General features: G+C 47.6%; 2 protein-coding genes across 2 annotated transcripts; both read left to right on the top strand.

Annotated features, from left to right (window-relative positions):
* Positions 1-5,097: 5,097 nt before the first annotated feature.
* On the top strand, positions 5,098-9,144 carry cart4 (cocaine- and amphetamine-regulated transcript 4). The gene is made up of 3 exons (XM_069184654.1): positions 5,098-5,442; positions 6,357-6,434; positions 8,790-9,144. Exons 1-3 carry the CDS (start codon positions 5,284-5,286, stop codon positions 8,895-8,897), a joined length of 345 nt encoding a protein of 114 aa, XP_069040755.1. The 5' UTR covers positions 5,098-5,283; the 3' UTR covers positions 8,898-9,144.
* Positions 9,145-11,987: 2,843 nt separating this feature from the next.
* Positions 11,988-18,430, top strand: LOC138225227 (cocaine- and amphetamine-regulated transcript protein-like). The gene is made up of 3 exons (XM_069184655.1): positions 11,988-13,443; positions 15,901-15,984; positions 16,940-18,430. The coding sequence occupies exons 1-3, from the start codon at positions 13,309-13,311 to the stop codon at positions 17,045-17,047; spliced, it is 327 nt and encodes a 108-aa protein (XP_069040756.1). The 5' UTR covers positions 11,988-13,308; the 3' UTR covers positions 17,048-18,430.
* The last annotated feature ends 92 nt before the right edge of the window (positions 18,431-18,522 follow it).

Below are 18,522 nucleotides of genomic sequence, written 5' to 3'. Positions count from 1 at the left end.
TTCTCCCCCCCCTGCGCTCTGCCCGGCAGTACCGCACTATTAAATCACAGGCTGCCAGGTTTAAGAACAGCTTCCACCCTCCTGCAGTGCGAATCGTAACCAGCTAACTGTGCAATGCCTCAGAAATCAAAGCACTCTGCACTTTTGACTGAGACTAGCTTGTATTTATGGTTTTATGTATTGTCTGCACATACTGTCATGATTTATTTATTATGATCTGTTTTTTAATGGACAGTCCTATTGTGTGCTGTCCTGAGAGAACGGCACAAGTAAGAATCACAAGGTATGTGTACATATGGCAAGTAAACTTCTCTATTTTTGCTTAACAACCTTTCTAGAATGAGTTTGCAGAGCAGACGTCAGCCAAGCTGGAGAGTATTCATTTAGAATTTAATGACGGGCTCCGTCGTCTCCTCCTCTCTTACCACGGCTCAGTCTTGCCCCAGGCTGCTGGTGGAAAATGATGTGTCTTTTCAGGAGTCCAGCCAGCAGCGGCTGTTTGCTCAGACCCAGCGGGGCGGCAGCTCACGGAGTGATCTTTCCCAAGCCCGTGACATTTCTCAAGGGACGTGATCGTTAAACATTTACTGCCTGGTGGGTTTGGAGCTGTGCAATGCGGAGAAATAGGAAAATGATACAGAACTTTCGGAATTCTGCATTTAAAAGTTTCTAGTTCAAGTGGTTTTAATGGATCTTAAATTCTAACACTGTATATCATATTGTCTGTCTGTGTGGAGTTTGCATGTTCTCCCTGTGTGCGTGTGGGTTTCCTCCGGGTGCTCCGGTTTTCTTTCACGATGGGAAGTTACCTGACTTAAAATCAGCTAGTGTGTGTGTTAGTCAGTGTCTGTCTGCTCTGTGATGGACTGGCGTCCTGTCCAGGGTGTAGCCTGCCCTGTGTCCATTACTTGCTGGGACAGACTCTGGTTCCCCTGTGACCCTGAATTGGAAGAAGTGGATGTAAACTGGGGGATGGATGATGGACGTACACCATGGTCCAGTAGGGTCAAGCATGGTGGAGGCATGGTGGTATTGTGCAAATAAAGTACAATCACAGGAGATCTGTTTTGCCCATGCCCACCAGATGGAGCAATGCCTTTTCCACCAGCCTGCAAGCTCATAAGAGGCTGATCTGGCAGCTTGGGGCTGCCTGGTGTGTCACCTAGAGAACTCTTGGTGGCTACATCACCCCCCATCCCTGTGATCTCTGCCAGTTGTCTAACATCAAGCGTTTCGAATCTCGGAAAAGCTTTGGATTAGCCACTTAAGGAGATCATATGCTGTAACATAGAAATCCTGACAAATCATAGCGGAAGCCCTCTGGTTGCTCACATTTCATCCAGCTAGTCATCCTATACAAACTCTTCTCCAGCACTGCCTTCTGCGGACCCCCGAACTTTTATTTTTGCAACCGTATCTTGCTTTTTACATCCCAATGGATTTAGGTTTCATTTTCATTCCACACGTAGCGCCTTGGAACATAGTTATTGCCACCTTTCCGGAAGGTCGTCTCAGACGGAGGCATTAGCCAACGGAATAAATAATAAACGAGAAATCGACGGCATTACAAAACGCATCAACCCTTGCGGAAATACTGAAATATTTACAGAAAGAGTGCAAGGGGGCTCGCAAAATCAATACCTGGTAAATTAAGAGGTGGCGAGGGGGGCGTCTGGAAAATGTCGCTGCCGGACAGAAAGGGGGTGGAAGAAACGGAAGAGCAGGAATCGAAGAGACTCCTCTGCTACCAGAATGCCATGGAGGGGCCACTCCTCTGGGTCCAGACCGGGACACTGAGAATCCGAGACCCAGGCTTCGTCTCCGACTGCGTCAACCCTGCTGATGGATCACTGGCTCCTGCCATCACCCCCAGGTGCGGCTGTTCATCAGTCAAAGACAATTATCTGGCCCTTCCAACGGCCGCCGTCCAATCAGTAGGAAATGGCACCCTGATAGATGGCGTGATTTCCAATTTGTTCCCATTTGGTATTCAGATCGCACTGCTCCCCACCCCACACACCTCCAGCTTCCCCCCGTATGTGAGAGATCACGGAATGTCAATGGGAAAGAAATGCAATTGTCATACAAATCTATCGCTCCTGTGACGGGGAAAGTATTCTTTATTGCACAGCGGGAGGCAACTGATCTTCTATTTCTATTTCTCTTGCGCAAAGCAGTTGGTTCGGGGACAAGGACGTTCTCCACACACAACACAGGCAGACCCAGCTTGAGATGGACCTATCTGACCTGTGTTCTTGGGCAAAATCAATGTTCTCCCGAAGAGCCACGCCGTGCCATCGTAGCGTTGCATCATAATGCACAGAGAAAGCACGAGAGAAGCCGAAGCAAATTCTGTTTCGAAGGATCAAGGAAGCCGCGATGAAAACCTGCGGAGCTTTATCACAGTGACCTCGTACAGTGTCTGCAAATCAGACGGTAGGAAATGGGAAAAACGACAGTGGTGGTATTTAATGTCATTTCTCTCCTGTTCTCGAAGCGAGGCACATTTACAAAAGAGATGGCGATGAGCCGACTCTCAACAAGCGCACAACACAAGCTCCACATCTTCTGTCACGTCTCAGGCCAAGAGGCCTTCAAAAACTGCCCACCCAGCGTCTGGCCCTCTAATGTTAATAGGCCTTCTTATAAACACTCCAGCTGCAAATTGCACTTCGCAGAGATACTCTATGACATCTCTCTCGCCCATCTTCGTCTTGCCATTATCAGCAGTGCCTCCGCACTCACTACATCCATCTCCTGGATAATTGTGCACAGGGGGCATTGTCGCGGGGGGGGTTTGGACAGCGCTGGACAGTGGAGCGCAGACCCCTGACTCATTAATTAGACGAGGAGTGATAATTAAAATGTCAGCAGATCCCCCCGAGCTGCGCAGCACGTTGTCAAGCCTTCTACCAGAAACTCTTTGCGTTTGCAGTTATGAGCTTCCTCTGTTGCAGGAACCTGATGGCTGTGGTGTTTGTTCGTGAGCTGTTCTCTGGAAAGCTGCACCTCAGTGAAGGGTGAGGGCTCCTCCTCAAGAGCATGGAAGAGGTCCGGTTTCTACTTTTTTCTGACTTCACTTGCTTTTGGGGAGAGGACATCTGGTTTGGCACAGTAGGCCAATCAAGATCCCCACCACGCTAACTGGCATGCTGTACTAGGGCACCTCCATCAGAGCTAACAGGAGCAGAGTCCATGTCTGCATAGTGAGTGACTTCTCACTGTGATCTGAATTATTTAAAGTGCACACAAGGACCACACAAAGCTCCTGTTCATTCATAAGGAACCTTGCCTTAAGAAACCAGATATGAATGTATCCATCCATTTTTTATCCACTTCACTCAAATCAGAATCACAGGGGGCCTGGAGCCTATCCTGGGAAGAAATGGGTGCAAGGCAGGGAATGTCCTGGACATGACACCTGTCCATCTCGGGGCAGATAGACACAGACACACTGACGGCCGGGCCAGTTTCTCCAGAAGCCAATTAACCTACCAGTGTGGGAGGTAACCTGGAGGAAAACTACACAAACACAGGGAGAACGTACAAACTCCACACAGACAGCACCCAGGTCTAGATTTGAATCCAGGGCTCCCCCATACTGCGAGTCAGCAATGCTCACCACTGCACTATTGTGTCACTTGCTTTTTAGGGCTGTGACTTCGATGACTGCATCAAACCCGTGTCAATATGAGGAGAACATGCAAACTCCACACAGATAGCACTGTGGGTCTAGAGTGGAATCAGGGCTCCAGAGCTGCAAGGCAACAATACTGACCACTGAGGCAATGTGCCACCCATTCACACACTATATACTAAACAAAATAAGATGTTGTATCATCTTATTCTTCATACCTGTATTTGCATATCACTTGCTAGATGCTTGGAAAAATGATTTCTTATTTGTTCCTTCAACTGTAGTGTTCTGCAGACCCAGGTCTATCTCAAGGACAGCCAGTACATTGATTTTCAAACCTGCAATGCTGTACACATGCACGAGAACAGATCAGGGGTATTAGATCAAATGAAAAGCATGACCTTTGAAACCTAGGCTGACTTGCTTAGATATTTTGCTTCAATAATATCCGGGGTCATACTATATCTTATGACGAAAAGGGTCTAAATGAAGAAACTAGGCAGCCAGTATATCTGTAAGAAAATAAAGTCCAGTTGACTATTATACTGTTTAGCACATCACTGAGTTACATGGTGACTACAAATATTCCCAATCATTTACCCTACAGGAAACATGTTAGCCCTATCAGGAGTACTATGTTGTGTACTGAGAAAATTCAAAAGCTGTGTTTATTCTATTATCCATAAGAATTACTAAATAAATTCGTAATGAAAAAAATTATCCTGAAGCAAAGCATTTAATACATTTGATTAATATTCTTCCGTTTTCTAACTTCTTTATCCAATTCAGGGTCACGGTGGAGCCAGTCTATCCCAGCAAGCAATGAGCACAAGGCAGGCTCCACCCTGGACAGGACGCCAGTCCATCACAGGGCACACGGACACACACACTCACACCAGGGCCAGTTTTACAGAAGCCAGTTAACCTACCAGCATGTCTTTGGACTGTGGGAAGAAACCGGTGCACCCAGAACATGTGAACTCCACAGAGACAACACCCCGGAAGTGTAGCCGGACCCCCCAGCGCTGCGAGCGCTGCTAACCACCCATATTATTCTGTAGATATTTCTGCCGCCATCCCTATTATTTGAGTATGGTCGCGTTACACATGCTTAAATGCGGGAATGTATTGCGATCGGCGTCAACATGAATTTATATTGTAAAGATGAGGAGGTCTCCCAGAATGAGAAAACGATCCACTTCAACCCTTCCGAATCCCCGGAGCCCAAAAAGGCTCGTGTTCTTTCCACTAACTCGTCGACAGCCCCCCCTCTCCCCGAGCTGTAACGACTTGGCTGAGGTCGGCGTTTTAATCAGTATTCATTGTGAAATCCATACCCCCTCGGTCCCAGGTGTAACTTCCAGAAAAACAAGGTCTGTGTCGGAGGAGACGAGCGATGACGTGAGGCAGCCGGAGAGAGGGAGCCGCTCGCCCGCCGGGTATAAATAAAGTTCCCAGGCAACACTGGAAACAGCGCGGCTGAACTAGAGAGGGCAGAGACTGCAGCGCCGGGAACAGAAGAAGGCTACGCTGAACTCCGACGCTCGGGGGGCAGGAAGCGCTGAGGTACTCCAGTTAGGACGGGGAGGGGGGCAGATTGGACTGAGAAGCTCGTAGAAATCGTTTCCGCCGAGGGTGACAGCACCATGGACAGCGGCAGCTTTAAGGTGAGGTCGGCGCTGTACCTGGGCGTCTGTCTGTCGGTGCTCGCGGTCGCCGGCCACGCTCAGATGCCTGCCGACGGCGCTCTCTCTCCGCGGGAGGAGGAGGAGTACGGCCCCCGGGGGTACTCCGCTGAAGACCTGGTGAGCATCCGGCTGTGAACTCGGCTTCCCCTCGCTTTTGAGTGCGAGACTCTTAGCCCAGTCCATCTGCTGGTAATCGGACCACTGACTGCGCGCTTGAATTGGCTCAGCAGGTAAACAGGTCCCACCGGGACGGCAGTTCAATTCCGGATGGTCTGATCACCAGCAGATCGGGTACCGAGACCGTCTCTCTCTCTCTGAAAAGTGGTGGAGGAAAAAAAAATACCTATTTGTCTTGTGCAAACAGGCGTAGTGTCGCTTTGAGTTCGGGAACAAATTAAGCAAAACGATTTACTTACGGTAGCCACACCAAAAAAAAAAACGACTTGCAAAAAATACTACAGATTCGTTATCTGTGGAATATATGGCATGTTTAGAACTCTGCACAGCTAGAAAAGTTAAAAAAAACGCGTAAAAAAAAAACAGGAGAGAAGCCCCATCGCAGTTAATGCGACGTTCGTGAGTTTTCTAAAGGATGCGTGGATTTTAGAAACGGCGGTCGCGGAGTGACGCTCCGGCACAGGCGTGTAGCGCTCAGCTCCCTTTCGGCAGATTTAAGAAATGAAACGGGACCGTCCGTATCCCACACCTGGGTTCCAATTTCACACGGAGCTTTCCAAGCACGTGAGAAAGGGCGCATAAACACTACGACTGGCCGCACCTGAACTAAAATGCATTTATTGCTAACGAATCTGTCGGAGAGTGGAGAAGGCGCCCTTTTGCTGTGTGAAAAGATTCCAATAATATGACTGACGCACGATCACATCCCTGATAATCTGTTGATTCAGCCGCCAGGAGAGGAACCGTGATTTTCGTTTTTCAGGCTGTTTCTCTAAGCTGTTAGAATGACAGGTCTGGGCTATTCAGTGCGGAAGATTGGTCATTCTTCGTAACTTTCCTGTCTGATTATCCAGGCTGAAGCGCTGGAAGGGTTGCTGGACGAAAGCCAGGACAACAGAGTGTCTGTGGACAAGAAGTCTCTGATCCCGAGGGTAGGTCAAGCTCTTCCTGTACCGGCGCTGCAGTTGGCAGCATACTGCACGTACTGAGGAAAACGTCTCTCGTATACCGGTTTATAGAGTTAAATCAATTTAAATGTTAGAATAAATATCGGGGCGGCAGTGCTGGGGCCCCTGGGTTCAATTCCGGATCCGGGGGGCTGTCTGTGTGGAGTTTGCATGGTCTATCCGTGTTCGCCTGGGTTCCCTCCCACAGTCCAAAGACATGCTGGGAGATCAGTTGGCTTCTGGGAAAATACTCCCTGGTGTGTGTGTCTCTGCCCTGCGATGGACTGGCGTCTAGTCCAGGGTGTACCCTGCCTGTGTGACCCCGTTGCTTGCCGGGATAGACCCCGTATTGGAAGAAGCGGATCGGGAAAATGATGAAGTAAACAGCGGGTCACACACAGACTTAACAACTAACTTTGCTAAGGTGTCCTGTCGCATCGGAAGGCCGCTTCTCGCCTCTGCTGAGAACCAGTTCACCGCCTTGATTATAAGCTATTATTACAAGCTATTTCCGTTCTAGATAGATCTGCTGTATACGGAGTTTGATCGTTCTTAAAAAAGAGATCGCGACGCAGAACCGTAAAAGATGTTAGCGTAGTCCTGTGAAGTCAGACGAAGAGCAGGGACATAGCCCTCGAATTACTTTCTGGGATGCGCCAGACCTGTGCGGGTTTGTGGGAAATGTAATTCACAAGAATACAACCTAGAATCGGCTCGTTCTACTCTGTTCTTTTGATAAAACAAAGGATTTCCTACCTGGAGGGGAGACGGCATTGTACTTCATGCTTTAATAGAAATATAAAAGAATGTATTTTTTATGGCCGCCCGTGCCTCCTGTGTCTTTTTCCTGAATAACCTGTTGACAGAATTCCCTCCGGTCCTGTTTGGAAACGTGCTTTTATGCCGTTATGGGAAGGATAAGCTGTCACGGGCTCACACGGGCAGTTTATTTACTCGCGCCTGTCTTCAATTACGGGAGCGCACTGCTGCCACCAAAGGAAAAAACAATCACCTCGTAATTACGAGATAGCAATGATTACTTCATGTTACATTGTGCGGTGAGCGCATGTCGAAGCCACCGTGAGCTTGCCTTGCACTTGATGGTGCTGGAGGGGATCCCCATTACCTGTAAAGCGCTTTGAGTGGAGAGTCCAAAAAAGCGCTATAGAAGCGCAGGAAATTATTAATTCATCATTATTATTATGACAAAGATGAGGACCAGTTTTGTGGGATTTGGAGATCAAAGCAATGATGGTTCCGTTATGAAGAGTTATACGTGCAATCAGTCCCACTGCTTCAAAAAGTCCGCACGTAGCGATATAGGTATTATACAGTGTGACACTATCGCGTGATCACATGAAGTACACGATTATTCCCATTTAGTAATTACGAGACAATTTTCTCGAAGTTACGAGATCAATTGGTCGTAATGACGAGAAGGGCGATTATTTTTTTTCCCCTTGGTGGCAGCAATGCGCTTCCGTATTCAACAGTATGTACGAACTGGATTTACGGTTCTTCTTCGGGCGGAGTCTGCTGCTAATGAGACAAACAGGCTGACATCCGTGGATGCATTGCGTGTTTTAGAAGGAGATCTTCTAGGCGCGTAGTGAAACTGCTCTCGCGGTGGATTGCGGCTTGGCCACTTGTGCAAATTTGTGGTACAGTGAGGAGCTCAAAGGAATTAGGAAGTTATTTAAGGGGGGTTATCACACCTTTTGAGACTGGGGGACAATACAAGTGTGATAGAACACGACAACACCCAAGTTCACCCGTGTTCACAACGTACTGTCTTCTCGGTATGCACTGCTTCATTATATGTCACTGTATAAACGGTACAGTGTTGTACATTCCTGTCATTGAGATGCGAGGTGTCGCAGCGCAGCCCAGTGATGGTTTGAGATGAGTTTAATTTGTGAGAAAACGGCCATTTCCTGAGAACACTGAAGGAGACACATACAAGGTGTATTTCCCACAGTGTCCCCCGTTCCGCCAGTGTCACAGAGGGGTTTATGGTCTGGGCACAGCCACGGTCACTCTCTGTTATTATCACGAATGGGTGTTCACGAGTGACCAGTACCGCTCGTATTGGGATCACTGAAATACTTTCACGTATGACCCAGTGGCCATTCCTGATTAATGCTATCCCCGCCTTTCAGTTTCTTCTAAGGAGTCAGGTACCACAGTTATTTCTGCCACGTCATAAAATTCCCTCAGACCCGGTCAGGAGTAACGACCCCCCCAGCCTAGAATCCGATTTCCACAGCAGTGTCTCGTACCGTTTCAAACCGGAGCCAGCGCTGACCTTTAACCTCTGACCTCCTGTCTCCCCGGGCGCAGTGTGACGTCGGCGAGCGCTGCGCGGTGAAACACGGGCCCCGCATCGGCAAGCTGTGTGACTGCCTCCGGGGGGCCGCCTGCAACACCTTCTTGCTCCGCTGCTACTGACCAGGCCGGGACCCGCCGCACGGAGGCGCCGCCCGCGCCTGAGACCCCGGCTCGGCCTCTCCCACGTCCTCGACGCGCGTTGGGCGCTGTCCCTGTTCCTCTGTCACGTGTTCGTGTGTGTGTGTGATTTTAATGTGGTGACTGTCGTTACAGGAGCTTCGCGCACTGGTAAAACTATATCATACAGACTCTGTATAAGGATATAATGAAACTAATTTTATTTTTATTTAATAAAAGGGTGTCCTCATGCTTGCTTCTCTGTGGGGAGTCGGGAGAGGGTGGTTTCCATTACATTCTGATACTGTGTTGTCAACTAATGAAGAAAATGAACTGCAAAGAAAACTACGAACAGGAAAACCCACTTGATGGGCTTATTTAATAAAATCGCCACAAATAGTATGCTGATGGGGGAAAAAAATGCAACATTTTCTGAAATGCGAATACTATAGTTATAGCTTATGTACTTTCACAAAAAGTTGTCAATGTGCTTTAAGCCCTCTGACCAGCAATACAGTTTGTGCAGTGAGGCATTGCAGCTTGTCAATCACACGAAAGCTCGTTATTATGCACTTTTACCCAACGAGGTCCAGGTGGAACAATGCCTGATCAGGTCACCTTTAAAAAGGCCTTAATTCAAAGCTTAGGTCACTGCAAGAAAGGGCCACAGAAAAGAAAAGTTTGCTGTGCATTTAATAATGCCTCGAATGTCACCAGAAGCCAGGGAGAGGGCCATTGGCATGCTGCAGGCAGGCCTGTCATGTGCCAGCACTGCCAGACACTATGGAGTGAGCTGCTCCACTGTGTCCCGACTGCAGAGGAGGTTTCAGCAGACCGGCAGGACAGATGACCGTCCAAGATCCGGTCGCTCTCGAGTGACTACACCAGAGCAGGACCGACACATCAGACTGGTCCATCTGAGAGATCGTTTCAGATCTGCCCCCCGTACTGCTGCTGAAGCTGCCAACAGACACAATGCCCCCACCAGTGACAGGACAGTGAGGCTCCATGCTGCTGGCCTTAGAGCAAGGCGACCTGTCAGAGGCCCTCTGCTCACACCTCCTAGACCTCACACCTGACTGGCTTGGGCCAGAGGCTGCGATGGACTCGTCAGCAGTGGCATCAGGTCCTCTTCACAGACGAGTCACTCTTCAGCCTGTTCCACGCAGACGGGAGGGCCAGAGTGTGGAGCAGGAGATGTTGTGTTTCTTTTTTCCATCAGTATAAATTCAATAACCGAATTTTCTCGGAAATGGTATCAGCTGTGAATTATTGAAGCTATAAATTTATTAATAACATTATTTACAATGATTTAACAAAAGCAGCTACTATTCATACCCATTTATACAGGCCAGGGGGAAATTTGGCCAAGACACCGTGGTAACACCCCTACTGTTTTCTAGAAACACCTTTTAGTTACATTCAATAACCGAATTGTCTCGGAACTGGTATCAGCTGTGAATCATTGAAGCTATAAACCTATAACATTATTTACAATGACTTATCAAGAGCAGCTACATTTCGCACCCACTTATACAACTCGTATTCACTGTAACAACCCGGGCGAAGTACCTTATTCAAGCGCACAACAGCTATGCCTCAGCTTGGATTTGAACCCACAACCTCCCACTTACGGGTCCAGAGTCCATACCGCCGCTCCCAACTCGTTTCGGAAAACACGAACCCATTCTTTTGGGAAGCCGGGTATAAGGAAGATTGGAGATTGCTGATGTCTCAGGGGAATGACTAAGGAAAACCAAGATCACGTTACCAGTTTCAAAGATTCATCCAGCATTTAATAAACTTAAACCGCCAACCGTCTCCGCCTTTGCCGCCCGCTTGCGTAATAAAACGAGAGTCGGCTTTTCCGCAGTCCTGACCTTCTCCACTGCGGCTTCGGATTAACGGCCATGATCTTCGTTTTGTATAAAAATAGCTGTCAGTGCCCGAAAATAGGCTTTTCACATAGTACAGTGCCTGAGATGCCATTTAAAAAGAAATACGCGACAGATTCGCTTTTCAAGAATCCCCTTTCAACAGAAGCGTTAAAATACGGAGGAGGTTCTCCGAAACGAACAATTGCTGAGGTTGTAGGTGGTGAAAACCAGTTTTGGCGGTTGTCTTTTGGTCATTATTCACAACCAGATTCAAGTACAAAAAACACGTAAGGAGATATTCTTTACATTTACGGATATACTGTGTGGGAAAAAACAGACTCCTATCTCTCGTCTCCCAGTGTGCTGCTCAGCTCTTCTGGGTTGATTAGGAGGCCATGATGGGTAAAGGCCAGGGGGAAATTTGGCCAAGACACCATGTAAGTGTAAGTACATTATTCAATCGCACAACAGCTATGCCTCAACTGGGATTTGAACCCACAACCTCCCATTTATGGGTCCAGAGTCCATACCGCCGCTCCCAGCTCATTTCGGAAGACACGACCCCCTTCTTTTGGGAAGCGCGGCTATAAGGAGGTTGGGAGATGGCTGGTATCTCAGGGGAAGGACTGTGTTTTCCAGGTGTTAAGGAGTTTGCAGGCGAGGGCGCCTCTCACCTGGCAGGAGCCGAGCGCCTGCTGGCCGGAGTTGTCTTCCGCCTGCTCGGTGCTGCTCTGCGTTCACAGAGACACGGGAATCCAGCGGGATTAACTGCGTTAAATAAGCCCTATCGCCCCATCACAGCCGTGCCTCTATCAGAAAAGTCTTTAAAACAGTTCTTCTATGCCAGGTCTGTTGCACTGTGAAGCGTGCAGGCCAGATATTTCTCCGCACGGCATGTCTTTCTCAATGCAGTTGAACGTCGGCATTTTGGCAATTCAGTGTAAACCCGTTGCACATACTGCCTTACGTTCACGCGTCTTTAGCATGCGTGATTAAAAGAAGAATGGGTGTGATTAACAGCAGCTTTTAAAATATACCGATTCGCTGTATTGGGGTGCGTTTGGAACAATCGATTCCTCTGGTTCTACGAGACAGATTTGACGCGCTGTCGGCCTCGGTACATGTTTGTCTGGCGCCACCTAGTGGATTGACGGGGCAACTCCGACTTTACCGCGTTCAGAAATAGTTTTATTACCTCATCCAGACCAGGGTGACCACCCAGCGCCTGGTCTAGTTAAATATCTGGGGGAAAGGGAAAACTGGCCTAGTTGATTGCATAATTGGCTCAATGGGGTTATGAGCTCAGGCAGAATAAACACGGAAGACCTCGGCCGTTCGGAAGATCGGCTCTTGAATTCGTTTAGTGAACCAGTTAAAGGCTTAATTATGCCATTAGCGGGGTCTTTAACTGCTGCTCCAGTATGTGGTACGGACGGGTCCGGGGCTCTCTGCGATCCAGGGTGGAGCGATTAGGCCATATTTTACCAACACGCACCAACGCAATGCAACTTCGAGCGGCCTTCAGGCACCGCCAACGGGTTCCTTCTGACTGACCGACCGCCGGTCCGAGAGACTCCCGCACCCGGACCCCCCGCCCCTGCCCGGTGTCACCGCGCGGTGTCCCCTCACAAGGCCCGGCGCTCTGACGTCGTGTCGCCAGTAAACCCGTCTAAAAACGGAAAAGATTATTCTTGCTATCAAGAGCAGATTATGGGGGGGTCGGGTCGTAACCTCGCCGCTTTTTATGTAACCGCCGCCGCTAGATCTGTTTAGTAGGTCAAGAAAAAAAACCAACTGTATGACCGCTAACTGCTGGAGGAAAGTCTCTCCGGTAACTCAAGACAGTGCTTGAAGATGTGCGAGGGACATCGAAATCGCCTTGGTTCTACCGGGATGTGTGGGAAAAAACATTCTAAATAAGTCCAGGCCAAAGCGATATCTTCCTTATTAGTTTATAGATAACCGGCGCGTTCGTGATATAGCGACAGTAAAAAGTCTAACTCAAAAAACAGGACAGGCGATGTTAAGACATCACGGGGTTTTGTTGTATAAAGAAGCAACAGCACGTTTGGTCAACGTAAAATCATTTCGGCTGCCATCTCCAAAACGAAGAGAGAAAGATCTCAATGTGTCTTTTTTTTCTCCTTATCAGGGCCACTCGCCACTGCCAGTGAAGTATTGTAAATTTTTCTTTGCTCATGGCTCACAACTTACTTTATAGCTGTGCTGGCTGGCTCAGTCCTTGTCACCACGCCTGTTTGGACATCGGGCCGGATTGGGGATTAATCGGCAGGAGCGAATCGTGGACAGACAGGTGTGTGTGTGTGTGTGTGAACTCCTCAGCGCCCTGAGCTCTGAGCCAGTCGGGACTCACACGGGCGACACGGCGGACCGGCCCGGACGGACTCTCGCTCCTCAAGCACCGCGGACACAGCGCCGGGCAGACTCGGGTCCTTTCGGCTGGGCAGCGCCGCCGCTCTCTGCGGGAGAAACAGACCCGGGGTGGAGCGAAGAGAGGGCCGCCTGGCACCTGGACCATGGCAGACGTCCGAGCCCTCCTCCTGGCGAGCTGCTTCTTGATGTACGCGCATCAGTCAGTGCGAGTCAGCGCCAGGTTTCCGGAAGATGTGCCGGTTAGACCCAGGGACAACGCCGGCCAGGAGAAGGAACTGGTAGGTCTAGCGTATGATTAATTAATATTATTGTTGACTATAATAATAATAATAATAATAATAATAATAATAATAATAATAATAATAATAATAATTCGTATGACATTTCCTACGTTTCTAGGTGACTGTTCATTTCCTTTTTGGTGCCTGTGTTGTCGTTTGCGCGGGCCCTGTTTTCTAACGAGAGAAGTACTACACTTCCCGGGTGTGGACATGACGAGTATCGCAATGGTCAGACCTATTATCGGACCCGGGTCTTCCACTGCCCGGGTTACAAGAGAAGGCTTTATTGATCCCGAAGGGAAACCGAGGCGTTACAGCAGCCCAGCGCCATGAACAGCAAGACAGACGTCAGAATAGGCTAAAATTAAATTAACTACAGCATTAGAGTAATGAAATAAGTATACAGAATACAATATAAAAAACATTAGCAAAACAGGTGTGTGCATAATATGCTCATAGTCACTATAAAACAATAAAAGATGTGCAAATTTCGCATAGATATATACAGATTGAATACCACAGTATAAACAGTATATTAATGCAGTGTCCAAAAAGTAAACGAGTTCAACATGCTGTCCATAGATGAGCAGATGAAGGGCGAGCAGTCCTAGCCTAGGGCAGGGTTATACACCCTGACAGCCGCCGGGAGGAAGGACGCTATATTGTTATATTGTAGGCGCTAAAGGTGTCCGGTCATTAGACGCCCAGTATCGAGTCCCTTTGCTTACTTTTAGGATTAGAATCAAACGTCTGTCAGAGCAGAACCCACGTCTCCGAGCTGTTTCAATCTGGACGGCAAACCACACCTCATCTCCGACCTGCTTATGCAAGTTACCCAACCTCCGCTATGACAACAACTTTCACTTGATTCAATTCAGATGTTGTTACGAAACCAAGCTTGTCATTTTAAAAAAAATGTATTCACATGATTGAGTATCTAGAAAAGACGGTTAATGCAGTTTAATCTCCACACCAGCCTCCGGTGTGTTGTATCGGCTAATTCACCCTATTTACATATTAAAGTCTAATCGAGTCATTAACGTACTTTCTCTCCGCTTGTCATGGTCTCTATTGTATACTTATCGGAGGTCATTAATCACACAGCTTCCTAATTATGAACGAACACCTTTATTAACACAGTGCTCTATAACTCTTACTACACTAACACTGCACCTAACCAACGCTCCTCAATCCACTACTATATACATACTCATATATTCATGTACTGCATCATCTGTGCAGTACGGCAACGCGGTAGGATTGCACTCTACCAATATCCTTACACCGCTCATCCACAAAGCTGAAAAGTCTACTTTTAGTACTATAAAAGATATAGAAAAATTCGCACAACAAATTAGTAGTGGATCACAATAAAATGATTGCATAAGGTAGGGAAATCACATGGTGAAAACGGCAGGGCGCTACAGAATGTCTATGGAAATGACTGTCTTATGTTTAAACCTTTTGTACAGCAGGGTAGGGATCCATTTTGATATATTTTCGGCAATACTGGCATTGCAGAGAATAGTCTTTGTTCGAACAACACCCAGTTGCTGGCCTTCATATCAAGACATTCCAGCGATGTTTCCTAACGATGTCTTCATACGGACTTGCTGTTTTATTTCAGACGTTATCATGCCCTACATTTTGCTGGAATATAAAACGGACCTATTCCAACGGGAAGGAAAAAACGTCAACATCTGAGTACAGGCCCATGGATTGATAATGATGTCACAGGCCATCTCACTCCTGCCTTGTTTCTAAAGAAACGGTAGGCTGATGCTCTGCATTGCCGACACCGTGCCATAGGCTGTGTACAGAGCACGGATCTGGGAACCGTGTTTGCTGGTTCTGAATAAGCCAGCGATTAGTCTAATTACGCCTTGCAGAGCTTAGCGAGAAACAAAAATGGAGCCCTGTAACCCTTCTGGTCCAAGGTGGTAGATGCCTCTTCACAACACGGGAAATGAAGGGAAAATCCTTCTTGGCGACCACCGGATCCCCGCGAGCTCTGGGAAGGGCAGGGGAATAGTTGGAGGGCGATATGTGAAAGAGAACCGGAGGCACGTCTTTACACAAAGGGGGGTGGGGGCGTGAAACAAGCCGCCCAGAAGTCCGTATCCTGACGTCTTTCAAGAGCTCACGGGCTCAGTCAGCTCCTGGCTACCAAAAGGACTAGTCAGTTCTGCTTCTATTAAGGTCTCCCGAACGTGATTGCAGGATTTCTGGGTTTATTCAAAATACCAGCGTCCTGCAAAAGCTGACAAACAGTTTGAAATGAAACAGTTTGAGAGGAACACGCTGACCGAGGTCAGGAGGGGCGGAGCTGGGATGAAACCGGCCGCCAGGGGATGAGGTGATATCCCAGAGTCGTGCAGTGTTTATTCCAGTGGTGGCTGCTGACTCGTTCCCAGCTGTAACCCGATGTGTCGGTGTTGTTTGTGTCTGCCACAGCTCGGCGCTCTCCAGCACGTCCTGGAAAAGCTTCAGAACCGGAGGCTGGGGACCTGGGAGAAGAAACTGAGCCGCCTGCCTCAGGTGCGGAACCTCCTGGGGTTCATATTTAATAATAATAATAATAATAATAATAATAATAATAATAATAATTGCTTTCACTTATATAGCGCTTTTCTGGACACTACACACAAAGCGCTTTACAGGTAATGGGAATCCCCTCCACCACCACCAGTGTGCAGCATCCACCATCCATTTAATCCTTTTAGCCCCTGCTGTATGCTCCTGATACCTTCTGGTATTTCTTATTTCATACGGAGGTAGGAAATACACGCCCCGTTCACGATAAATGTACACCAAAGCCAACCTGAGCGCTTTAAACCCCGTTCATTACAGGCGGGTCTCCAACAGCTGTGCAAAACCTGAGACGTTTAAAAGCCCTGGATCTGTCACCGAGTGACACCCTGCGGGGAGTTAACAGCTTGACATTTCAGTTTGGTCTTCGATCACGGAAGACGCTTTAGGATTAGACAATTAGGTCAAAAGGATTAGAGAATTACTTTTAAATGAAGGTGGTAAAAGTACGATTATCATTGAAGCTGTAAGCAGCGTAGTGTGAAAATGAGGCGATTTTATTTTCTAAACAGAAGTTACAAAGACAATCCCGAATTATGTTATTCCTGTCCTTACTATGTAGGTTTCCTTCTTGTTGTTCTTTTTACGGTTTGGGAATTCATAATTGCTCAGTTCCACGTTTAGCATTGTACGGTTTAGTATGCTGTTGTTTAAAATGTATGTAGTGCTGGATCTGGGCGTCAGCTAAAGGGTGTACTAATCATCAAAATTAATATCGACCACTGAACACAGCTGTCGTGACAAAAGAAACGCTTTTTCTCTTTGCCCTTGAAAGTTTGACGGCTCCTACCGCACAGAAACGTCGCCTCGTTTCATTCCGTCTCCTGCTTCGTAATTCATATTATTAATGCTGTTGTTGTTGTTGTTGTTGTTTTAATGGACTTACCCGTCTGCGTCTCCGCAGTGTGATATCGGGGACTACTGCTCAGTGAAGAAAGGAGCTCGCTTTGGCAAACTCTGCGACTGTCCGAGAGGCGTCAAGTGCAACTTCTTCTTCCTCAAGTGTCTGTGACGAGAGACCGCGGCCATTTTCGTTTCCACGGTTTCCCGCCGTCCGACCGGACGAGACTCCACATCTTCGGCGAGAGCGAACGACGAGGAGCGCGCTTCTCCGGGATTAAAAGGCAGTTTGTAGTTACAACTAGTGGCCGTGGGGAGTTCGAATTCGTATCTGTTCTTAACCGACTTTAGCTCATGACTCAACTTCAAGCTACTGTGAATACTCTCCGGTTCATAGTGCGCCGGCCCCTACCCTGGCCTACCAGGAACCCCGAGTCTGCTGATTCTACTCCAGATATGTTATTAATAACAGGATTAATGGAGATTTTCTATACAGCGGCATATTTATAAACTGGCTTTCATCTCTTAAAAGTTAAATTGGGATCTGTAGTGGTATCAACCCTCTTTCCGAACTGGCACTATTCAGGGTGTTTTGCATGAAATGTAATGAGCTGGACCTCTGTAAGAAGAAAAAACGCTCATTGTGGGTGGATCTGATAGTCAGGGCAGATGTGATAGTACGACTTCTGGTGTGGGCTTGTCTGACACTGTATCACTTGTGGGCAGGTCTGATGCAGTGTCACACCCACTGTGGGTGGAGTCTGATAGTGTCATTCCCACCAGTCCGCTCATCATCCACAGATCAATCCTTGACATCTTTTTACTCCAAAATACTGGCCAGCAAGGCCAGGAGAGGCTGTGTAGCATTCTCTGCGCCAAAGCTGGAGACAGAACCCTTGAAGGAGGATGCTTTGCTGCTTAGGACCAGCTGAGAAATAAGTTGCATTAACAGAAAGCCAAACTGATCCATTACGTCATCTAGAGGCGTTGAGCTCAGTTCGAATGGAAAGCAGCAGGACACAGCATTCCTGCCGGAGCAGGATGGGGAACCACTGACAGACCACTTCCTCCAGATCTCGCCATAGTGCTGGATGACATCCTTTAATTGGAATACATGTCACATTAGAAAATTAAGACAAGAGTGCGTTAAGGATGTTGTAAGGTTGCCTAGGTCAATCTACCACTCTGTCATGGTGGCTTAACCAGTTACTTTAGCTCAGGGATGATAAGAGTTTGACCTTCAATAATTTACCTATAGCCTATGACAGTATTGTACAGAGATCTATATATACAAAAGTGTAAATGATACAGAATGTATATAATGTATTTTAGAATGTATTTTCAATTTTTTATTTTCTCAAATTTCTAATGAGCAGCATTTGAAACTGACTGGAACCCATCTTCGATATTCCTGTTCATTTTTATTTTTTTAAAGAAAGAAAAGCCAAGTTATAACCGCTGTTTTCCTAAGCTTGGCAAAGAAACGATTACCGTCTGCTGCTCGGTATGTATAAAACAGTGCACGTGTTTTAATAAAGGCAGTATTTTGGAGGAAGTGTTACTGTGATTTATTACAACTGAGTTTTTTACATCTTTTTTTTCCAACCCCTGTCCTTCACCCAGGCCATGCACACAAACTGGGGAAAA

This window comes from Lepisosteus oculatus, chromosome 27 (assembly GCF_040954835.1).
Source record: "Lepisosteus oculatus isolate fLepOcu1 chromosome 27, fLepOcu1.hap2, whole genome shotgun sequence".
Classification (NCBI taxonomy): domain Eukaryota; kingdom Metazoa; phylum Chordata; class Actinopteri; order Semionotiformes; family Lepisosteidae; genus Lepisosteus; species Lepisosteus oculatus.
The sequence above is the reverse complement of the archived record's forward strand: the minus strand, read 5'-3'. Positions and strand labels throughout refer to the sequence as shown.